The sequence below is a fragment of the Rhamphochromis longiceps genome, linkage group LG1 (assembly GCF_057381845.1).
Source record: "Rhamphochromis longiceps isolate RC_006_pf linkage group LG1, R_longiceps_female_GT1.1, whole genome shotgun sequence".
NCBI lineage: Eukaryota > Metazoa > Chordata > Actinopteri > Cichliformes > Cichlidae > Rhamphochromis > Rhamphochromis longiceps.
Genome location: NC_140557.1, coordinates 4,339,183 through 4,364,760, shown reverse-complemented (window position 1 = coordinate 4,364,760; position 25,578 = coordinate 4,339,183). Strand labels below are relative to the sequence as shown.

At 40.4% G+C, this 25,578-nt stretch overlaps 1 protein-coding gene across 1 annotated transcript in view; it reads left to right on the top strand.

Moving 5' to 3' along the window:
- LOC146678143 (neural-cadherin-like) overlaps window positions 1–25,578 on the top strand; it is a 334,730-nt gene that overhangs the window by 187,511 nt on the left and 121,641 nt on the right. Inside the window, exons 25-26 of the mRNA XM_085410097.1 lie at window positions 8,330–8,559; window positions 21,582–21,859. Of these exons, the coding sequence (XP_085266223.1) occupies window positions 8,330–8,559; window positions 21,582–21,859 (508 nt within the window). The remainder of the gene's footprint in view (window positions 1–8,329; window positions 8,560–21,581; window positions 21,860–25,578) is intronic.

Here is a 25,578-nt window from a genome sequence, read left to right as displayed (position 1 = left end):
ATGAACCAGATAAGTAGGATAGGGAAGGTGACGAGGTCTCATACAGCAGGCTGCCACGCTAACAACACTTCCACATCCATTTTCTGAATTAACTCATGACTTTTTTTTTCCCAATTAAAGGGTCTGAAGAGCTGATAAACCTGATATCATTAGATTGGCTCTACTTATGCTGGAAGAATTTAAATTTAAAAACTGAAAATGCTATTACACATTAAGTGTTTAGATGTTTAGCATTTAAAGATGAAAAATGAAGAAAAGGTACAGTCGATTCAGACAGAGTGTAGTGAGATGATTGCACGTGAGAGATAGTTGCAACTGACCCTCTTGCATATGCATATATAGATGCAAAATAAAGGGAGGAAAATATTTAAATCAATCTAGCAAATTGCTTCACTCACATTTGCAAAATGTTTTACTAATTGCACCGGCATTTACCGCCCTTAAAAAAACGGGGGAGGCATAGCAGAGATTTAGATGTGTGTGCTTGAAGAGGCATTTCTCCACTCGGGTCAATTTATTTGGAATGCCAGACAGAGATGTGATAGAAATGTAGAGATTACCAAGCCATCTAATTGCAAGTTTGCTCAGTGAAGTCAGGAATGACCTGGAAGCTCCAACCAAAAGGAGCCATGCAATAGCAGTAGCAAAAAACATCCAAATCTTCGTTTTTTTGGCATCGTGTTCTTCTCAACATATACTGTGGCTTCTGTGACAGGAATTTCACAGCCTGTACGATGACATTCAGAGCAAGATGGCTAAACAACAGAGAGAAAATGTTGACGTTGGACCCTGAAAAAAAAATTCAGGCCCTGGATGGACATCAGGCATAGGAAGTCTAAATAGCAGCCCTGTTATGTATTGAAATAGTTTGAGGTTGTTGTTTTTTGTTTGTTATCATCAAACCTGTCTGATCAATCCATTTACATTTATAATCTCAAAGATATTTCTCCTTAATAAAGTTTTGTCACACTTAAATAAACAACAAAATGTTAAATTAATAAAATGCTTATAATTTCAGGACCATGGACAGCGCAAAAGCTGTGCTCACTCAGAGTATAGAAATAAACGTTTGTCTGTCAGACATTTCCAATTTGTTTTGTCCCTTGAAGGATATATGTTGTCCTAATACAAGAATGCTACAGAGCCCAATGTCAAAATATTGTCATAGATCTTACAGTCCTACATTGAAGCCTGTTTCTATTATAACAACTCTTTCTGCCAGAATATCTAAATATCATCTCTTAGTTTTCAACCTCGTGCTAAATTGCGGGATTCTTGGCAGATTTGACATGTCATTGGAATGAACTGACTGCACCTTTGTTTAGAACACAAAACTTTTGTCAATCACCATGAAACTATTTGGGGATTGCACTCACACGCTATTTTGCACCGCTTAGTAAATGTGACCCTTGGGCATTTATCAGGCAGTGAGTGGAATGAAAATCCTTTTCGAAGCAAGTCTCACCACTCAGCATTCTGAAATGCATTTGTGTGTTTATTTTGGTCGTTATTTTGAATCATTATCTATTTTATTTTACTTTTAAGCTGAACATTTATTACGTTTCTTATAAGACAGGAAAACTGTATATTATAGGTAATAAATTTGCACACTACACTGCAGCCCTAATCAGCACGTTCCCAGAAAAGTGCACACTGTACAGCACCATACATACACACCAGTATACAAGTATAAATGCAGTGACGTTGCCCACTATGGCATGGGCTGTATGGCAGCTCAACACAGGACTATACATCAGGCTTCAGACATATCTGCAGCACCTTAATAAGCCCTGTCAGCATGTACTCCACAGCGGCTGTGGCTGCTTGCTGCTTGCTGCTATTATTAATTCTTACATACTTCAAGAGTCTCGCTTCCCAGAAAACTAGACCTGCGTCACACATAGGTTCCCTAAAATGAAAAGAGGATTACTCCACCTCTGATTTCAGCCTTTCTCATCAATTAACCAAGAGCACAGTCGAAACAAGGATCTAGCTGATGCTTCAAAGCATCAGCTGTGAGAGGAAGCTCTGTTCAGTCAATTGCATGCTTTGTCTGATGTTTGAGCAGGAAGCGGCAAACATTTCTCTGCTGATTGTTCATCATATAGTCATTTGATAACGGAGATTGTTATTTTCTTCCCATAGGTCAGTCGGATAAGCCGTGCACTGTAATCTTGTGGTCAAATGGAAAAGTCTGGCTTGCTAGAGATTAAACTCAACCTTGTTGTTCTGATCCTGGGAAAGATATTGTGAAAGTTTACCTTCTGTTCCCTTCAGCTGCTCCTCTAATCACTGAAAGGAGTCCTGAACTGAAGCTGGTTTAGAATTCATGAAATCATTTGAACTTTTTGTCAGTCATCCACAAGAAGTTTTGATTTTTCATATACGGTATGAGAGCTTGAAGTTAATCGTGTATTTCAGTGGCTATGATAAAGACAAATAATGACTTTGAGCACAATGAAGCCAACAAAGAATTATGTTTAAATGTGCTTAAATAACAATATGCTTTTTTTGTCCTTATTAATACTTTGTGTGTTATTATGTTTGAAAGAAAAACCGGTAAATCTAGTAATTATATAAAAAGTGGTGTGTTTTTATATAATTACTAGATTTAATCAGGATTTCCAAAACATTTACAGCATTTGTCTTTTATGGAAGATACAATGCCACCAGCCTCTCCTTGGTGTTTTGCTTTATCAAAGCATTTTGTTAAAGAAAACATTCTTGGAATCTTACAAGTAATCATGAGGGCTTCATAAAATCCTCATTTGTTTGACCTCTTCTGAAGGACTGCAAAAAAGACAAAGCCACAGTTAGTTCTCACTCTTTTGTCTCAGTTATTCATATAAAACTTCATCATATAAAGTAAGTATTTGGCCCTTTTGTGTCTATTTAAGGGACAGCTGTGGCTCAGAAGTTAGAGCGTCTGGCTCCCTCCCCGCATATCAAAGTGTCCTTGGGCGAGATACTGAATCTCGTATAAACGCCTCAGATCCAGCCAAATATGTGATAGAATAAACTGCGTGAGTGTGTGTGTGTGTGCGAATGTGGCATGTAGTGCAAAGCGCTTTGAGTGGTTGATAAGACTAGGATAGTGCCATATAAACGCAGTCCATTTACCATTTATTTGTGTAAAATCACAAGCCTTGAGGCAGGAGGGCATCTGTGCACCGCCTCCAATGAAGCCTCTGGGAAGGAGAAAGCAGAAGTCAGTTGTGAGGTTGGATCAAAGCCAGGTGCAAAGGCTGCCACACTGCGTTAGGAGTTACTACCCTCTCCCCCCGCCAGCCCCTATCCCTCCTGACTGTCTCTCTGTCTGCCTGTGTCCTTGTTTCTCCCTCTGGACTGACTGATGGGAGCTGACATTAGCCTCAATACCTCACGTTGTATCCGCTGAGCCCATTCTGAGCCCCCTGTCTTGTCTCTTAATGCCTAGGCTCTGTCTCCTTCTCTACGCTCACAAACCTAATCACCCTGCCCACCCCTTTTTATATATATATATGTGTGTGTGCATTCTTTTACTTCGTTCTCTGTGAGATGAACTTTGAGTCTCGTAGTGCTGATAACAATGAAATTAGTTTGGGTTTTCTTACGTAGAGCAGTTTGTTAGTCCTGGTCCTTTGTGTATTGGCTCCCATCTACATGTTAACTTGCACAATTGAAATGTTTTTGTTAACAGCTCTACCTGCTTAGACTCTGGCCTCAAAGATATTCCTTCCTTTTAAGCATTTGCCTTCTTAAGCTCAAAATTCCCTGGAAGATACCCACTTGATCTAAGAGTTAACTAAAGTCTGAAATATATTTTTGCAGTTCTCTGAGATCTTAAGCTGAAATTCCATTAGTAAAGGTTAAACACATTGAGACTGACTGAGATTACATATATGAAACAGCCTTTACATTTAAAAGTCATTACATGTGGTAATATTTCAAAGTAATCTAAACTAACCAAAGCCTTGAGTTTTGTGTAACCAAACAGCCCAAACCCATCACATTTTGGTGACTATTACTATTGTGACTATTATTAGTTATAATCTGAATCTGCTAGATTAGAAAATTGTTAACAAAAGGACTTCTGGGATGTCATGCTAGGAGAAGCAGCCTGATTCTCCTGCTGTGGAAGATAAACAAACAGCCAAACAATTAATGCAAACTGCCTTTGAGAAAACCTACCATGTCTGCTCAAACCAAACAGGCAGAAAAGAAAGCAAAGCCACAAGAAAAAGATGATAAACAAGACCAAATGGACACCGGTGAGACATGGATTGAAGAAAACATGGCTGCTGTGCTAACTGAGTTGCACAACTCATGAAAGAGCACACTCAGGCCTCCCTAGACACAGAGGCCACTTTATTGAGGGTGGAAGCCACTCTATGCGATGTGGAGTGTACTGGAGTGTACAACAAAACTAGAACAAGAAGTTGTGAATATTGAACAGAGACTGAGTGAAGTAGAGGACAAAATACTCCAACATGTAAGAGCTGTTTGTTATTTAGGACACAGATAAGAGAAGTTATGGGTCAAGTATGATGACCTGGAGTCAAGATCAAGATGGGACAACCTACACACGCTGTGAAAGAAGACGGGGAATATGAGAATGAAATGAGTGATCTCTTAACAAACCTCCTGCTCACATCACTCGAACTAATGGAGGATGTAGACCTGTGTCAAAACAGGTCTCACATCCCAAACCACGAAGCTGAAGCACTTTGCCCCCCCAAGAACCATTACAGTGAGATATTTCTGACTACAGAGCTGAAGAAAAGATACTCGACTAAGCTTGGAGAACACGGTGGTTGACATATCAAGAGTTTTTGTACAAAACCTTGACTGTTATGGGAATGTGGACTGGATAATGGTTATACGTATAACGTCAGACTCACATGTCAAATGGAAGGGTTGTTGTTCAGAGAGGGGTCAGCCAAGGTGGTCGACTCCAGTTCTCTGCTTTAAATATTAAACCTAAATTAAATATGGCAGAATTACAACATTAAAGCTGTAAATGATGATATGACCTCGTTTCTTCTATCCCTATTCCCTAACTTAGAAAGGTTATCGGATCAGTCAATCGAAATCTCAGACACTGATGTTGGTGGGACACTGGCCTACATCTAGATTTCTGGTGTCATCGTGAGTTCAGATAGGGATCGTCATAACCTCTGACATGTTTCAAAGCTAACTATCGAAAGCTGATGGGTGAAATAAAAGCCAGCCTAAAAACATGTGGGACAAGTAGAAACAATACACATGAATGGATTACCTAGATTACTCGTTTTGTTTCGGTCTTTATCTGACCTACATTTAAAATAATAAATAAATGACTATCTAAAGTCATTTAGAAAAAAACAAACAAACTGGAATTGAATTTGAATACCTGAGAAAAAAAAATTGGGCAGCCCAGCTCAAGTCAGTGCTTACATGAATATCTCAAGATAACGAAACCAACTGGGTCAGGATGGAAAAGAGTGAGGGCTCCACATATTTTAGATATAATGCCATTCAAGAGTGAAGATATCAGGAGAGGAAATAATTCATGACAAGGTAAAAAAAAATCCCCACTGTGAGAAAAAACTAAGATTCTCAACTTCAGCTTCCAGCAGGTGAGGATTGCACATAACTCTCACTTTATTCCCTCCCGACTAGAAGCAGGGTTTAGAAAGTGGGAATGAAACAGCTCGATACTCTTGGACCAGATGTTTGAAGCAGAAGACCTGGTGTTCTTTGAGCCGCTTCAGCACAAATATAATAAATATGATCGTCCACCACATTATTTTTCAGCTGTAGAGAAAGGCAAAAAATGGGACAAGCTGCATGCCGTGCCATTAAAATATGAAGCAATTTGTTACCATTAACACCCCCCACCCGCTCCAAGCCCTTGTCACATCAAAATTTGTGAACATCTCAGGTCAGTGGTGGAGGGACTGTGGCTTGGTAAGAGAACACACACAAACTATCAGACTACTGCCAACATATACAAAATGAATTCATAAAGAGAAGTGTCCTTAAACCATCTTACTCTGTATATAATGGGCCAACTGCCAGAAGGATTAAAAGGCGACAATAGGATATTCCTACTGAGAGTCTTTTTTATTAGTTGATAAGAAGATGATCACAACCTCATGGATGCGGCCGCAGCCTCCCACAGTGGATCGATGGAGGGAGAAGGTTAAGAAGGTTTGCTACATGGACAGCATACTACGAGATAACAACTAAAACTGGATATATTCTCAATAAAATGGGTCCCAGTTGTCTCTTGTTTCCTCATTTGAGAATATTTTTTTCCTCTTCTGTTTTTGGCGCTACCACTACTTTGTGCTCGTCTCTGCTGTGAGTGACACATATTGTTACCTGTCTCTGTAATAATGAGTGTTGTTAGGATTGTTGAATGCCATAATTTGTTTGTTTAGGTTTCATTTCTCTCATGTCATGTGACTACATAGCTAAATATGGACATTACACTCTGTTGCACTTATGCTGTGTGTGTGAAAAAGAGACGTGATTGATTGGACGGTCTGATTTCACTTGATGAATGGAAAAAAAAAGGTTCAAAAAGAGAATAGAAAGTTGTTATCTACCCAGCAGGAGTGCCACACGGAGCTATCTCTCTGACTCTTTTGCTCCTTTATTTCATCCAAGCTGTCTAAGCTGTGTTTCTCAGGCATTTGCAGCATCCTTTAAACCTGTGGGCTCCATGAACCTCATCATTCCCATCATTGTTCATTGTTGATCTGCTCTTTCTCTACGTACAGGATGAGGTCATTACTTTATAAAACATCACAAGTGTTTAGATGCATAAAAACTGTCCATATTTTGAATAGAACATTGGTATGAACATGGATCTGAGTTAGAGTTTAGCTCAGTGGAGCAAAAATTCAAATTATTTAACACAAGATTTCATTTTGTTGATTTCAGTCCTGACACATAGGATCTGTCCATAATCTTCAAAAAGTATATTTTGCATATTCTAGCTCTGTATTAATTTGTGTATTGTCTGTTATCAATATCCAGTGTTTTTCTACACACAGACTTTAATTGGCTGCACACTGGCTGCCAAAGTATATTTTGTAAGTCATATTTTAGCTGTTACTTTCTTGGTCTCATTTTGAATGTTGAAGGTTCACTGGATTGTGAATAATATATGTGAATGTTTGATAGAGTGCACTGAAGTGTAGAAGTGCTTGTATGAATAGGTGAATGAGGCTCAAACAGAGTAGAAAAGCGCTATATAAGAACTAATCCATAAAGTTGCCTTTGTTCGTCTGCTGGTTTGTTTGGCTGTGGATATGATTTGGCTGTTAAGGCTGGTTGGAACAAGCTAAACTGATACCAATCTGGGCTTTTTTTAGTCTGTGTGTCGAATTATTTCTTGACTTTCTACTGCATTTGTTGTTCTTTCCATCCATTATCAATTAGTCGCAGTGAATTCCTGAAAATTCTGCAGAGATAATTTTATTCTGTACTGTTGGATAACATTGGTACTCTGCTGACTTCTCACTGACTAATGCTGACTGCTTTTTGCAGGTGCGTACAACAACACCTGGGTGTTAACATTAAAAAGAAAATAATTTTAACTTCAACTTTCCCAATTATGGTGCTGTATGGGAAGCTTTAAATGTGGTGCTCATTTAATCTCTATAAAGGCAAAATTGTCCGTGCCACTCCTTCAATTATTTGCATATACACAGTGCCTGCTTCTGGTTATTATTCATGATTGTTTTGATCCAAGATCTGATGATAAGTGGTGTCTCATGGGAGTTGCAGGGCCATCTACTGCCAGAGATTTGGTTACTGCTGCCCAGATATTCACTGTGTTGGCCAGGTTAATGCTCCTACCTGACAGACTAAACGTCTGTCAGCTAGGATCGCCTGTCCAGTCTTTGAACATTTGTACGAGTCTTTGGGGTAATTTTTACATTTTGAACAACTGGAATCAGACTGGCACTGAGAAGCAAAAGAAGAGTAACATTTTTCCCTCAAAGGTTCACAGCATTTTATGATTAGAACCGAATACAAAATCAGCAAATACGTTTATTGAGAGGAACTGAAATCAAACTCCTGAGCACTTTCTTCACCAACAAACATACTGTAGGCGCACTGAAACAAACACACAGGAAAACAGATGCAAAATAACTTACAAACAAGTGATTTTATCAGATACAGTAAGCCTTTTGAAATAATTTATCATCATAGCTCTAGTCTGGAGTGTTGTGGACTATTTTTTACTTTAGCAGTTTGAAAATAATTGGATTTATCCTTGAGCAGGGGCGGAAATAATGAGGCCACTTACAGTTCCAATTCTCTGTGTGTGTGTGTGTATGTATGTATTGCTCAGACATCACAGCGAAGGAGTTAATTGAACTGAGGGGGAAGCAGCGGAGCCGCTACGAGCTGCTGGTGGACTTCCTGTCTGAGATGCTCTCGGTCCCACCTGATGATGTCAACATCTTTAGCCTCATGGACGTGAAGGAGCGAATGCTGGATGTTCGCTTTGTTGTGCATAGTGGCCCATCTTTCCTTCAGCCCGAGAAAATGCATGGTTACCTGGCCGCTCACAAGCAAAAGGTAGGTTATTCTTTGTCTATTTTAGGCTTTTCTCAACACTGACACTCAGTTTTCTCATAATAAAGGCCACTCAACCTGATTATTGGCCGATCTGTTGACAACACAACCTCTCGAATGACGCTCAAGTAATCTAACCAAGTGTGCGTCAGTGAGCAAGTGCACTGCAACGCCACTTATAGGGTAAGACACTCTGACATCTCACATGCACGTGAGTAAGCCTCCCAAAATTGGGTCGTGCTCTCTCACTGTATGGTTGCAGTTGTTGGTTGCAAGCACAAGTTTTGCCTCTGGCAGTGTTTTGGTTGATGTCTACATTAAAATCTAACATATCAGGTAGCAGTCAAAATCTGTGACGTTTTCTCAGTTTGCTGGATGCATGATGCAGGCCTGACAGTCACAATTCTAGACAATACAAAGAAACCAACCAACCAACCTAACTGCAGCAGAGATAAAACAAGTGGTGTGTCAGATTTGTCAGATGAATTCACCCGGAGCCGCAGATGGTGACTAACAAAACAACCAGCTACCTAAAGTACAGTACTGCATATAAAACACTCCCCCTAAGTAGGGTTGCCAACTCCCTGAAAAATAAATAAGGGACACCTCGTGGCCAGGGCCGGGCGACCCAGTTGTCTTCACCCTTCCCAGTGTGGTGAATTTTCTAGCTCTTTTTTTGTGCGTGAAATTATTTTTTTTAACCATTTGACTTGAAGTTGATTTAAGTAGATGCATATTCTATTCTTTGTGATATGAACACATGTGAAACAAATGATCATTTAGCCATTTATTTTTAGCTCAAAATGACAACATTAACACAGTAAAACAGGTCTCCTTCTTAAACAGAAGCCTGTCATGCTTAACTTTTGAGAATATAAGTAAATCTTTCTTTAAAAGAACTCTGTCCTGCTTAACTTAAAATAATAGAAAACAATAGAAAGAAAAATATTCTTGTAACAGTGCACATTTAGTGCATTTAGTACAATTGGCTTCAGCTGAGGTATTATTTCAGCTTTTCTAATGCTAATCAGCTGCTCCTGTTTGTAAACCCGCTTGTTCCCATGATTACGCATCTTAACTCATCATCATTATTCATCTATGTATTACTTTTATGTATTGATTACAACAAATAGATGACTATCTATCCTTGCAGTTGTTTATTACACAAAATAAATTATATTATCACACTTCTGGCCACATAGCGCTGATATTCACTGCACATGCCCATATTAACTTTTTCCAGCCAGGTGTTTTCCTTTTCCCATTCTTCCCTTTCTCTGAGGGGAACAAACATTGCTGCTCTAATGCTGGGCTTACACTGTGCGGTTTTTGGCCCATTTTGAGACGATTTTTGAGTCGTGCGACGGTTTTGGCGATCGGACCGATTTTGGCCTTCATCGTGCGTCGTGTAGTATACGTGGGGTAACGAGAAGTGATTAACACCTCACGACCAGCTCCCGATCATCAATCGCTCGTGAGGGTGTCACCACAGCCGCTCACACTGCTCACACGCAAACACGTAAACGTCGGTGAAAAAGACGGAGCAGCACGGCTGTGCAGCGTGCGATCTGGACACAAGCGATGGAGGCACAACTTGTAGAACTTTGGAAAGCTCATCCGAGCCTTTTCGATGTGGCATCACAAAATTATCACGACCACAACAACCGTGAAAATAGTTGGATCTACACTGCTGCTCATTCACAGCTGCCTGATCATGTTTTTCATTAGCAATTTAGCAAAGTTGGTGGTGGTGGTGTGTCTGTGTGAGTGAAAGACAGAGAGAGAGAGAGCGACAGATTTTCTGTTATAACCTTCATTTTATGGAGGCACAGTGTGAGCACTCAGGTCGCATCAGAGCATCGGGTCGTATAGTGTAAGACCTGCATCGTGACCTACGAACTTCTAACCCCTGCGAGTCAATCATGCAGTTTGAGCAGGAGCTGAATATCGTGACTGAAAATCGCACAGTGTCTGCCCAGCTTTAGGTGTACTGTCGTCCGAGACTTGCACCGCAGTGTCGGCGTTTGTTTCCCTGTTGGCCATGCTTCTTGTTGTGGTCATCTGTTGTCTTCCGGTATTTTCTCCGCAAGCGACCTTTCATCGACCAATGAGATGAGCGGTAATCTGAATTGTCATACTCGAATTGTCATACTCGAATTGTCATAAGTGTGCTGTCAGCTCATTGGTCACAAAGCAGGAGAGGGGCTGGGAATTATGTTTTCAAACAAAGCGTTAATTCCATTAAAAGTTATAGACTACTTTTGATTCTCACTGTATTACGGGACAAAGTGCGTCCCTTATTAGCTCAATACGGGACGTGTGCTTTTGTTTCTAAATACGGGACGATTCCGTATTTTAAGGGACGGTTGGCAACCCTACCCCTAAGCCTGTCACACAGGTGCTGTCACCAGATCTCCACACCACTGATCTGTCATCGGGTTTATTTTAGATTAGGTTTATATAATAACATATTGTGTTAAGATAACCAAAATATCACTGCTTAGACCTAGTATTCTTACTGTGCCTGGAACTGGAAATATATCCAGGTCAACATTAGATAGCTAGCAAATGTTAGCTAATTAGCCCTAATTAGCACTGACTTCTTATTCATTTCCAAAATGCCAGCATAACTGACACACCCAGTTCAAAAACACACATAATTTTCTGTACTTTTGTATGTTTCCACCTTGCTGGCGGTTTAACTGGAGAGACTTTACACAAAATGTATTTAAAGCATCACCGAAGTCGGCACACTTGTCTCCTGCTTTGGAAAAACAAATTTGACCTGATTTCTATGCTCAAAGCCTTTTTGAGAGAAAAACATATAGTTTATTTTCTATGCCTCTATAACTATACCTGACTGTGGTTTTCCCTCCCCTGACCCATCAAATGCCAGAGTGTGGCTGTGTTGTGTACAGCTGTGTCACTTGACACCTGTAGCACACACTGTGCCCCTGAGACAGAAGGACCTGTCACGGTACAGCAGCTGCCAATCCAGGAAGCAAAATGATAACATTGCTGCTTGATGGCCACGTAGGTGCTGAGAGAAAGCACAGTGTATTCTGACTTGGTGATGCTCATCAGGCTACCTATCGAAACTGCTAGTTGTTGTCTGTAAACAATAAGCTGTCATAAATGGGGGAAACCTGTCTCACCTGCTTCCACAGCAGTGTAGGCGGTGCTGACATGCAGCAGTAATATTCACCAAATACTGCTTTCTGCTGTGATCTCTATTGCTTGAAAACAACTCCACTTTGCAGCCCTGACAGGCCAATTGACCTACAAAAAAAAAGCCCCAGGGCAGCAGTTGTCTGTATTTCCCACATACAGTTTAAGTGAAATAAGCTGCTTTCTGTGGGTTATGATTTTCTGCCTACAGCTGGTTCCAATCATAAATTCCTCATAACCATTATTAACACACTGATAGTCTGTACATAGGTAATATTCATTTTTATAATCCTGATTTTTATGCTGATGATATCTTTGTATATGTGTTGACTCCACCACAAAACTGTACTCCCCCAAATGAAAGCTGCTTTTCAGGGCAGCACACCTCCAGTTGAGTCCATAATATTTGGGCTTTTTTTTTTTTCATTTTGCACATTTTAAATGAACCCTTTTAAAGACTAAGAGCCACAATGTTCACAATCCTATCTATATTGGACAACATTACAAAAATAGTAAACTGTGAAAAAAATTATTATGCTTGCTTATTTTAGAGACAGAAAGATAAAGAAATTAATCTTTATGCTTGCACTGCCTTTAAATGACTGAATACTGTCCAATATGGTGCATTTTGATTAATTACTATCACCCCGACCTGTTAAATGAAAAAGACGAATGGTCTTAATTGGCAGCAGTATATCTGTGTTTTTATTTATTAGAACACAGATGCTCACTAATCAGTTCAGATATTCAACTTTCTTAGTTGAGGTCAGAGGCAATTATCCAATAAAGGGAGAGTTTGGACTCTCATCAAGACTGATAACTGGGGAATACTGGTTTCTGCTATACACCTAAATATTGTGAAAGCTGAAAATATTTCTCCCTATTTAAGTTAAGGTGGGTTTTGTGTGGAGCGGAAATAACAGTTTTAAGTAAATGAATTTTCTTGAGTCTGCGTTGATGTAATTTGTTCAGGTCTCTCTAGCAAAAGAAATCTCGATTTTTGGCACAAATAAACTTAACCAAGTAACAAGTAAAAACAGATGCTCATTTGTACTGACAACTTCATTTATTTACTCTGCAGCACATTAGTGGTTGTGCATGACAAGAAAACAGGCTGGCACAGCCAAATGAGCATCAAAAGTGTCTGAGAAATTGATGGATTTAGGTCATTTTCATCTACATCATGTCTCATTAAAGTGAAAGCGAACCTCGTAGGGAAAGACACCAGCCTTGACATCCAAACTCTTCAACTTAATTTCTTTTGCACAACACGTCTGTAAAGGATGTTTTTGACTGGCAGTTTTTGTAAGTGCAGGGTTATAAAATTGATGCCCTTTTTTTTATCATACATTAGCCTGGAAATAAATATGTGACAAGGCTGATGATACAAATGGTGTGGCAGCATCTGTTGGGCATTAGTTAGACATATGATTTAAAATGCTGAGTGAAGTTAACATTTGGTTCCTCCCATGAGTGACCTGTTGGTTATACGTTTTTACCCACTAAAGCACCATTAAAAAATGTAATCTGGTTCCACCCAGTTGCTGTAGCTCAACAACACACGTTCCCTTTCAAAACTATGAATCAATACATGCATATTGTTTATAAGCAACAACTTAGGCTGCTGTTGTTCATGAAAGCTTTGCTGCTTTTAATAATTTATAGTTTAGTCCAATCACTCCCTGACAGATATAAGCAGCAGTGATTCATAAAGCAGTGCTATAATTAGCAGTCCAATATTAAATGCATTTGAACAGATTCTGCAGTTCACATGCTCAGAAAGCTTGTGTTATTCAACACACTAGTAAGTGACAGAGTGGTGACTCGAACAGAGTAGCTGTACTGAGTGATGCTTTAAAAAGGTGTCTGATACGTTTTGTTTTGATGACATAATAATTAAAAAATGATTTCAATAGCAGAGATGAAATATTTGAACCAACCTTCATCTCCACAACCATCCAATCCAACAACATTCTCAGGGCTATGTGGATGACACATAGTCCTGTCTTACTTCATAAAAATCAGACATGAAGCTGTTTGTTACCTTTTTTTATTTGGTATTGTCATTTGGTATCTGAGTCTAAGGTTCTCCCTAGAACTTAAAAGGTTTCCAGTGGAGTTTTCACAAAGAAATGAGTTATTAGATTGTTATATCCTTGACAGGTTTTCTTCTTCTTCGTTGTCATATTTTTGCAAGGTATTGAGCTTACGGTGTATTCTTCCCTGAAAAGATTGTTGAGGGTAGTTGGTGCTATGTAATCCATCCATTCTTAACTGCTTATCCAATTCAGGGTCGCTGGGGGACCAGAGGCTGTCACAGCTGTCAAAGGGTGAGAGGTGGGCTACAGTCTATCAGAGGGCTAACACAGGAAGACGGACAATCATTCAAGCTCACGTTCACACCCACAGCCGATTCAGAATCACCCATTAAATTAACATGCATGTCTTTGGACTGTGGGAAGAAGCCTGAAAAACAAAAAGCAGAGAATATTAAGTAATATTTGGCCTTATCACTAGGCTCCATTACAAGGTTCATGAGGTGATTAGCAGTTTTACTTAGCTCCTGATTGTCTGATTGACAGTGGCATGCTGAGATTTCACTCAGTCTGTTCATGTCAAAATTTGCCTTTAATAGTTTAAGAAAACAGTTCATATATTTTTTGAAACCTTAAGGAAATCAAGATTGAAAGCAAAAAGCCCATGATACTGTTGTGCAACACTGAGTCTGACATGGACCTGATTCGAGAACAAATTTTTAGGCTGGAATCAGCTGGTAATACAACACAAGTGTTTGGTCGAACCGTTCTCGTGTATCCAAATGAACCAGATCTGCTGTAAACAATGTAGAGTTTAATTTAACCACTCTGTGCGCAGCAGGTGTGAAAACACCTCGGGGTGTGATCACATCTTGCGTGTTTCTCAAAAGGGCGTTCAGTGTTTGCACTTTTCTCCAGCAGATTGCTTTTCAACTGTGTTTTTAACTTGGTCACATTCAGCATTAAGTGTACTGATCACATGGACTGTGAAGAAGTTACAGCTAAATACTGGAGTTAACCTTTCTATAGGCATTTGATTTCTATATAGTGGCTTCCTGAAACATCATATATCTTTGTCTCAGTAAAGAGGGCAACACTTGCTAATTGCGAGAAGCTATTATTTAGTTACATGTTTCTATTAAACTCACTAATGTCATAAATGTGGTTGTGTGGTTGCCATCTTTCCTTCATGATCATTTTTAATTTAACCTTTATTTATAAAAGTAGTCCCATACCACATCCACATCATTGTGGAGGTATTTTGGCTCACTCTTGTTTAGCAGCTTCGCTTTACTGCTTGCTTAGTGTTGCATGGTCGGAGCTCGGGGTGAATTCATTGGAACGTCCACTCCTGGAAAGACTTCTGTTTTTATAAAAGTGGTCACACTTATTCACAATTACCTATTAAGCTACGTTTGATTAGGCTGATACCTGTCCACATATAGAAGAGGGGAAAGGTGTATTTAATTTCTCACACACCACATCGAGTCCTGTGAAAACCTTTTATTGTGCCTTTAAATGCTGGGATGTTGCAAAGCATTATGCTAAATCTCCACTGTTTGTGTGAATCAGAAAGAAATGCTGTTGTTTTGTTCTAAAATGCTTTGCCCGTAAGCGTATTTTTGTCTTTGTTTGTTTCACTGTGATCTGTAAATTGTAAAGCACGCGTGATTGAAGTAGACTGACTGAATGTGGAAAAGCCGCTGAGCCATCATCTCAGGTTGTTCGTCATCTGCTTTGTGAACGGGCGGTGAGCTTCGTGATTACACTTGTGCTTATTTACATGAAAAGGAAATTAAAAGGGAATGTAGTGTTTTTAGTGGTCAGGCTGTATGTTTCTAGAATGAGGTTTATGTCCTTACTTTAAACTATCTCGTTAATTTAAATAGAAAAAATGATACAAAAATGTTGTTAGTGGTTCATTTAGAACAGATGTTGCTTTCCTGAGCTCAAGGTCATCTTGTCCTCTTGTTTGACATTTCTATAAACATGATTTCATGAGAGAGAGAGTTCAGTCCTGAATGTTATTGCATTCCATTTTATTTTGCTTATACTCAACCCTATCTTAGCCTTTTGAACCAAATAAACATGCATAATTATGTTGCATTTGGCCTCCCGTACTAATGTACTGAACAGCATGTCAGTGTGTTGGATATACACATGTACATTTTAAACAGTTCAGCACTAGGACTTGACTTGCTGCATCAGCCTTCCCAGTTTGTAACACCGGGGATGAGTATATTTATCCAAACAATCCACTTCTGGTTTAAAACCCTTTTTTGTGTGATGCCATTTATGGTGTCCAAAGTTTTACCTCAGCCTTGTGTAAGAATTCAAATCATTTCTGGTATGTGGGACACGGGAAGGTGAGACCTGATTTTGACCGTTGTACTGGATTATTTCTGGGCCAACCAGGAAAAGAAAATGTATTATACTTCATGGTCCATGAGTATGGAAAATCCATTTAAATCCAGCTTAATTTGACTCTAACAGAAATACACAGTGTGTAGTATGCTTGTAATTCAGTACTCTGGCTATTGCACAAAAGAGAGGAAGAGGGGGGAAACAACAAAAAGAGAAAAGGAATCAGAGCTGTACTTTGTTGTGTACAGTTATATTTCTGTATTTAATCGTATATTGTATTTCTAAATTACATTTATAGAAAGGAAAGGTTGTATTAAAAAAAATGCATTCCACCACTGCAGAAAAGGAGTTGGTAAAAAACAAACATTTTACTATATCACACTAATGCCCCCTGGTCGCTGGCTTCAGTCAGACCTCATTTCACGTTTCAGAAGTCTGAATGGAAGTAGGGGACCTGTGTGTGTGCATGTGTGTGTTTGAGAGAGCCTGAACCATAGACGTTGAATTGTATGCATTTCACAGCACAGAGAGCTGAACTGGTGTCCTCGGAGGGAAAGATGAGCTAGTTTGGATTTGCATGTGCGTGTCTGTCAGGGAGAAAACCGTGAGAATCCAGCTGTGGTCCCGGTGGTCAGCTCAGGTCATTCGCCACACTCAGCCCTCAGCCACGTTCTTTTCAGTTAACCTCTTGTTGTTTCACGTGACTATCAAAGGATGGAAAGATTTGCAAGTGTACTAATAAGTTTCCAGGATGAGGAAAGCAGAGAGGGAGAGAAAGATGTGTAAGTGGTGAGGTAGCCGGGGCTTTCAGGTGTGATTTGTGAGGAGAGCGCGGAGCTTTTCATCTGAATTCAGCCAGGTTCTCCGGAGAAGACATTGATCAGAATGAGATGTGAAGCGTGGCGAGAGAGGATGAACGAGAGTCGGAGAGATTGGGGAGGGTGGGGGAGATTGTGAGGGGGTGGAGCTGGATGAGAAAGAAAGAGGGAAAGGAGGGGGGGGGGGTGTAGAAGATGAAGCAGTTCTTATTATTAATGTTCTCAATTCTCCTGTAATGCCTCAGAAGTAGGAGGGTTTTTTAAAAAAAAAGTCTTTATACCCTCTCTATTTCTGCTTGCTCTACCTCCATAATGGAAGTTATCCGTCAGTGTTTTCAATCCATCACGCTCTACTTGACTGCTAATGATACTACACTGGTTTTTGACTTTTTTAAAAAAATCATCGGTATGGTGCTCAGATACCAAGGTTCATGTTGTCATTATAGTAATGTGGCCCCGAGGGCAGGGGAGAGGACTGAGGGAACTTCTTAATGCAGTGGAACAATAGTCCAAGGAACAATAGATCCCTTTGGTCCTTTATTCCTTGCTATACACACTGTTCTGCCTTTGAAATTCAGTGCATGTCTCAATGGAGACCAGATACAAAAGATGGAGCACGCTCATGTCTGTGCAGCCATTTAGGCTCCTGGGGATGCAAACTCCAATGGAGAGTACAGTAGTGTTCTTTTAAAATAAATGTCTTTCAAAGTAAAATGATTTAGAAAAGAATGACAGATCGGCGCACGCTGCAACTGCAGAGAAGTTTAAAAAGTTGTGCATTATGTATAAATAAGAAATATTGGATGAGAGAGAGGGAAACATCAAATCTCTTCTTCTTTTGTGAGTATTTTGAAATGCCTTGTTGGTGTGCCAGAGTAACAAGAAATACTAGAATGAGCAAAGCCCTCCATCTGGTGCCGTTGAATAGGACGAGACCAATGTAGTGATTTCCTGCACACATGGCTGTGTAAGACGCTAGCAGACAAAAATTATTACAAAGTTATTTTCAGCTCACCCACTGCTTTAAGAACCAACTGACAGCCAGCATGACTCTGACTCCACCGCAAAGCACCTTATCCCCAGATATCTTACTCCTCCTCATACTCCCTGTGTCTGGCATTCCCCTCTCCATTGTACCCCTTTCTCTCCTTTCCCTGCGGCATAGTCTGCCTCTCACAATTTGATTTATGTGCTCAGTGTGTCGCAAACACTTTTGCTAAACTGAATACATACAAACATACAGTCTCTGTCTCGCACCTCCATTTATACCGCTCTCCACCAAGTTCAAACCATGTCATCTTAACCGTTTGTAAAAATGTTTGAACATCTAAGCTGTAGAAACCAGCACATGTAGTTCTCTTATGCAGGTCACGTTTCAGTCTACTGCAAAGGATGACGTTTGCCCTCCAGTTCCAGCAAATATTCAAGACAATTAGAACTTTTTAGCAGCTACACTCAAAAACGTTCGCCCCTGCTGGATTCCATTACGATGTCACAATGGTACACAGTACACAGCAGATGCCGTTTTGTTCAATCCGAGTTGCATGCTGTGTTTCAGATATAATTTTTGAGATCAAAGGCACAGCTTGAAACATAAAATTTTGTAAAGCTTAAATTGTTTTCACTTATTACTCTAACAGAAACCTTGGAGAGGACCAAAAGCATCCTCATTACTGTACTAACTACATTCATTTCAGTGGAGGAATATGTCAGTTATTGTTTATCTTGTCAAGATATGATGACTGATATGGTACACCATTGCACACATTCTGCTATTTTTGTAAATGTTGAGCATACAGAGCCAACAGCTCTTCCACCAGTGTCCAGAAGTTGCATACGTATGTCTTGTTTAATTAAATATAGGGGTGGCTGTAGCTCAGGTGGCAGAGCAGGTCAGCCACTAATCAGAAGGTCGGTGGTTCGATCCCAGGCTGCATCCTGGCTGCATGCCAAATATCCTTGGGCAAGATACTAACCCCGTGTTTGCCTACTGGTGGTGGTCAGAGGTGGCGCCTGTGTCTGGCAGCCTCGCCTCTGTCAGTGCGCCCCAGGGTGGCTGTGGCTACAATGTAGCTTGCTATCGCCAGTGTGTGAATGTGTGTGTGAATGGGTGGATGACTGAATGTAGTGTAAAGCGCTTTGGGGTCCTATGGACTAGAAAAGCGCTATACAAATGCAGGCCATTTAAATATACATAACAACTTGAGTCTCGAGTCACTCGAAAGTTTTCCTTTAAAGCCAGGCTGCTATTTTTATTTAGCCTTAACAAGGTGCTGCACATCGCTCAACATAAACATACAAATGGATATTGTACACTTAAAATTTGAGAGTGTGCCTGGAGGAAAACAACACTGGAACCATTGATAAGTTCAGCTTTAATATATTTGCTACATGCCAACAGGTTCATTAAAAACATTTCCTCATGTTGATTAAAAAACCTGCATAATGTTTCCTGCAAACCAAATGAGCTTTTGCAAATTTTGTATATAGAAATTACATTTCTTATATGATTTCCTGGCAGATAGATAGGGTTGCCAAACCATGTTTGGCTAATAGTCTGTCATGATACAGTGCACAGTGACACAGACCAAGGGCACAGGAAATGGGATTCAGATATCCATAGCTATATATATGTGTGTGATCATCTATAGGCCCCTTTTATTGAGCTCTCATGCAGCCAACCTCCTTTCAAATTAATTTGCTGTAAGAATGCATATACCTTCAGCAGCATTAGATGAGAGAAACCAATGAAGAGAAGCATTTGTGTCTGAGTTGCTATGAAGTACAAAAATTAATGACACAGGTAGTTTAAATGAAAGAAGCGAGTTTTGAATGGGAGGACATTACTGCTAATGACGTCAGATGTTATGAGACATCAGTCAGAAGTATAACTGATCCATAAAACAAAATCCTTATCAAAGTTACAGTCCCTGCAGCACCGCCTGGTTAATCAGTGCGATCGATTCACACTGACCAAAATCCAGCCTGCCTGGAATATTGAGCATAAAGCGACCCGCGTTCATATTCAGTACCATCTACCCCCAGTATGTCTGTATGTGTGTGCTCGCCCCTCTTCATGAGCACACAAATGTGTGCACAAACTCAGTTGACCTTTGTCAGCTTTACCAGTGAAAGTCGACTCATCCAAAAGCATACAAACAACATACAGTTTCCATTTAATTTTCTTTCACATCACTTTATCAAATTGCTCAACCTGGAGAGTCATAGTTTCCCCTCTGCTTCATCACCGTTTAGCCCACTTTTCCAGGAGCCAGCGCAGAAAAATAACTCAATTACTTGAACAGCCTTCGGTAATCCGAACACATTCACACACCGAGTTTGCTCTTATCAACATTGTTCCCAACTGGTTGTGCATCCAGTCAGACATCAGATGTCCAACTTACATCTACATGAAAATGAAAAAAATAACTTGATCAGAAAATTATATATAACTACAATTATTTCACTGAAAAGATTCAATCAGGACTTTTTGGTCTAGACAGTAAACATAATACACATTGAAATACTTTAACGGGTACACAGGCTGCAGCATAATTCGATCGGTTATGGCAAAAGAGTCCAAACACTTTAACGTTAAAGCTGGTTTGGAATCAGTTCATTTTCTCTTGCAAGTCGAGGGATTTGCAGCCAGCGTGGCATAACAGATAAGCTTAATTTTACTCATCTGTTTCCAAGGAAATCAGTTTTTACATTCTTGATGTTTTTTATTTAAATTGGCACACAGCTCCACAAATACATCTAGCTGTCAATCAAAGTAGATTATCAGGTAATCAGGGTGCAGCTGAATGTATGAGACCCCTTCACTCATCTGGTGTTACACAGATTTTGCTTCCCGATTTGGGCTGACATCTAACGACTAAACTTGGGTTACATTTACCCGTGTAATTACTTTAATTACTTCTCACCTACATAATAGTAAGTTGTACTGAGAGCTAAAGTTTGTCAAACTAACTTTAAACTTTACTTCAAATTATAAATAGCTCACTTTATACAAAAGTCAGGCCAACATTATCCCACACACACACTCAAAGGATTTAGTCAAACCTGACCTCAGCCACATGTTATTCTTGAGTGTGGCTGATGTGATCGTGGCTGCAGCTGCTTCATTGTGAAAGCTGTCAACACTGTCAGTACTTACCATACAATTTAAGCGCTTGGATGGGTGTGCAGAAAGCGCAAGCATATTCTCAGAAAAGTAGGCATATTCTGTGAGGAACTATTAAAGAGACCAAGTGGTGTTTCAGTATGTAGCTGTTAATGTTTTTGTGTTACATCGTAGATGGCAAAGTGCAGAGGTCTGGGTTCATTACCAGACAAAGGTCCATGTTACTCGTCTTTGTCCATTGATTCAGCCCAGTCGGCACTGTTTATGTGCGGGAAGTGGGTGAGGTTTTGTTGCCTCTCTAAAGCATCTCCTACCAGTTCATGTCTGTGCAAAGGGAAATGCACCCTGTTGTGCTATTTACAGACTCAGAAGTAGATGTCCAAAAAAAATTCATACCATTACGATGCCTGCTGTGCTTGGAGAGATAAAAGTTCGACTAAAATTTTACCCTGTGCTTTTACCGTGACATGACAGTCTGCCTGATAAGTGCTCTCTTTTTCTCTTTCCATCCAGCTCCAGTCTTTCCTGCAGGTCAGCGTGTTCCAGGTCCGGGTGGATGAGTGTCCCAGCTCCGAGTGTGGCGGGACAGGTGGCTGCTCCAACACTTTGAACGTGCGGGACACGCCCACAGTGGTGGATTGTGGGACTATGAGTCTTGTGTCTGTGACAGTTGAATCCACAGCGGTGTGCTCCTGCCCAGGCAGAGAACAGTCCCATCAGCCTTGTGCCACATATCCCAGAAACCCCTGCTACAACGGTGGAGTGTGCGTGGACACTCAGCATGGCTACAGGTGAGTTGTTTTCCTCTGCTTTGTTTTTAATCTTCTTTTCCTACCTCATCCCAGCTGTCATTGCAATGGTCTACGAAAGGTAGACCATTGCAATGCTCCTCATATGGGATCATTACACTGCTGGGATTTCAATCTGCAGTGTTGTATAGTCTGTAGTTTACAATATTAAGTACACTGAGATTACTGATCATGTTGAAAATTAACTTCAAAATGCAACAAATTGTTCAACCTTCACAGTTTCATTATGACACTCACAAAATCTTGTTGCTGAGTGTCCTAATGTAGCAGCATACGAACTTTAGCAGGTTGTTTTTAGTTGTTTAGAAATATGTTCAGGTTAGTAATAAATTCCCTTTAATTTCACTCATTTGCAGAATTTTGCAGAAGTAAACATGATAAATTATTACATTCATGCAGTACTTGTAAAAATCGAAATGGGCTGCACAGTGTGCACATCATTACTGACCTTATACTAGTGCAATTTTTCTCCTATCACTACATTTGTGCCTAAATATAAAGTGTAATTAGATGAAAAGCTTTTCTGACTGTGCCCTCATCCATGTCACTTAATGACCTTTATTTCTCATCAATCTCAAATTTTCGTTTAGGAAGGTGGCAAAGTGAGATGTTCACTGTCATTTGGAATAACTGGAGATGTGATTTGGAAATGAAAAAAAAAACATTGTGTTTTTAAAGATTATTTTGCTGTAGAGGAGCATTTTGTTTGTTTTTATGCATGTGTATTTTCATGATATTTTTCATATTTTGCGACCAAAAGGGTTTATTGTTATTAATTTTACCGTTCATTTTCTCCTCCAGCTCACGTCCTTATATTTGTGCAGATTTTCACCGCTCTGTTGAAATGGAAATATTGATATAAAAACTACAGAGATAATGTCTCACTGTCTTTACAACATTTCAGAGGGGTAACAGAAAATGACTGACAGTAACAGAAAAATATTAATAATAAAAATAAAATAATAGTTAAAATTAGCATAGCTTTAGGGGAGCTATCAGGACAAAGCCCAAAAGACGTTCTTTAAATTGTATCTTATGTCTTGTTGGGTTTTGCCAACTGCTGATACACTGTGACTAATCAAGTGTAAAGAGGTTCAGTTTTTTTTTAATTGCATTGTGAAAGTTAATTATTCTTTGAAAGTTAACTTCTCAGGAAGGAAGGCCACTAACTGAACTAAATAATGATAAATCAATAAGATGCTTGCATAAAACTGCATAAAACAAAAAAAAAACATGGCGATGGAGGATCAGAGTCATATATATTTGTCCAGTTGCTCTGCGGTATTCTATACATCCTCCTACTTAGGGCGATCGTGGCTCAAGAGTTGGCAGTTCGTCTTGCTCCTCCCCTTTGTGAGTGTGGACGCTTCATCTCTTTGCTCTTGAATGCTTTGCTTCTTATATTGATTTTTATTGATTTTTATGCTGATTTTTTCCCTTTTTTCCGTGTGAGCTTACCTGCGATAACTTCTGGACACTTGTAGATCATTAGGACTAGAGTGTTCTTAACAGAAACAGCAACATTTTATGGTTACCTTGTCCTCAGCGCTCCTTGTGTCTGTGGCCTAGACACAGCTGAAGCCTGATTACAGCGTCTGGGCACCGAGCAGCCTCAATAGCCTGGAAAGGTGCTAACCGCTAGGCTAACTAGCAACAAGATGCCTTCCCTCTCCACAGATGACTACCACAGCCTCCTGCAGAAGATTGCAGTACTGGAGACAAAAATTCATCGCTTAGAAGTAAACGTGGAGGTAAATGGACTGTGTGGAAATGAAACAACCTTGCCTTTGATTCAAAACAATGGCGATGAGCAAGCTAGTACACAGCTAAGGAGCACAGATAACATGACCAAGAAAGTAGACTCTGTGCATTATTATAAATCCTCAAGTGATAATCCCCCCTTAGACTGTCTTGGTGCAAAACCAAGACATAAATCATGTCTCCTGGAAGGGGGAGGACGTATCACAGGCAGGGCACAGCGAGCTGAAATCTCTGAAACCGACTGGCCTTCACTTCCTACGAGACAGAGAAGCTCTTCTACCCCTGTATACGGGAGGAAACAGGACTGGACAACCGTGAATAGGAAGGTTAACAACAAACCTCCAAAACAACTGAATGTGAAACTGCAGAACAGATTTGCTCCACTATCAAAGGACCCTGGATCTATATCGGACAACCATCCATCTAAAAGCAGCGAAATAAGGTCTGAAAATCTGTTGAAAAGTGAAAGGCCACAGGGAAAGCTAAAGGCTAGGCCTGAAACTCTGATTGTGGGTGACTCTGCCGTAAAGGATGTACAAAGGATGTGCGGTAAGAACACTAAAGTCCTCTGCTTTCCTAACGATATGGTCAACAACCTGAAGGAGAGAATTCTTCAAATTGCAGATGAATATCCAACTGTGACAAACATTGTTCTGCATACAGGGTCAAACGATGTGTCCAAACAACAGTCGGAGGTTCTGAAACGGGACTTTACTGGATTATTAAATACTGTAAACTCTCTGAATGCAGCTGTATTCATCAGTGGACCTGTACCGCCGGTCAGAGGAGGAGACGAGAGATTCAGCAGGTTGTTTACACTGAATAAATGGCTTATATCAGCATGTGCTGACCACTCAGTGCACTTTATCGACAACTTTAATATTTTTTGGGAACGCAGGCATCTGTTCAAAGCAAATGGATTTAATTTTAACAAGTCAGGGGTGAAACTGTTCACCTCCAACTTGTTTTATTCCATACGTCATCCATCCGTGCTTGGTGCCAAGGCTGAGATAAACGAGGAGTTATCTCATAAAGAGGAACAAACAGTACTCCAAGAACAGACAAAGCCCAGCAGAAACCTTGAGGAGGAGCTCCATTTGCCCCCACCCGGGAAGAGCCTCAGAAAGGAGAGACATCCATGGCATCTGAGGAAGAGCCTCAGAAAGGAGAGACATCTAAGGCAAGAAGAGGGGTCCCTATTTGCCTCCAACTCTCTCAACAACACCAACGACCAGGACAAGGGACCACGACCTTCCCCAGTCCCCCAAACCCCTGACAGGCCATCACCCTCCTCCCCCTCCCTTTCTCCCTCCTCCCCACACCTGAAATTCACTGAGGAGATGATGGAGCGGGTCAATGCTGGGCTCAGATCTACCCCCCGTCCCAATCCCTTTTTGTCCCCCATAAACCCCCCACCAGAGCGGCCAAAGGTTCGCCATCGAGCCCCACCCTCAACAGAGCAATCGAAGTCACATTGCCCAGCCTCGCCCCCCTTAGTTCCTCTTCATGCCCTGTCTCCGCAGTCTGATGCGTGATGTGTGAAGGGTCCGGGCTGTGAGGATTATGGCAGTGATGACTTTTCCCAGGAGAAGCTGGGACCCTGTTTACTAGAAGGTTTTAAAATTTCTGTACTTTTAGGTGACAGAAGGAGACATGTGGCCTGGTCAAAACACAGAGAGCTGCACTCTAAAAGATCTTTAAACATAGTAAACATACCTCGTGTGCCACAGACTGCTCCCAAACACGAGGGGACAAGTAATACCTCTAAAACACTTAAGTTGGCTTTATTAAACGTTAGATCTTTAGCTGGGAAAACATTTTTAATTAATGATTTAATCACTGAGCACAGCCTTGATTTTATGTTTTTAACTGAAACTTGGTTGGACCAAAGTAACAGTGGAGCTGTTCTCATCGAGACGACCCCTCCTAACTACAGTTTT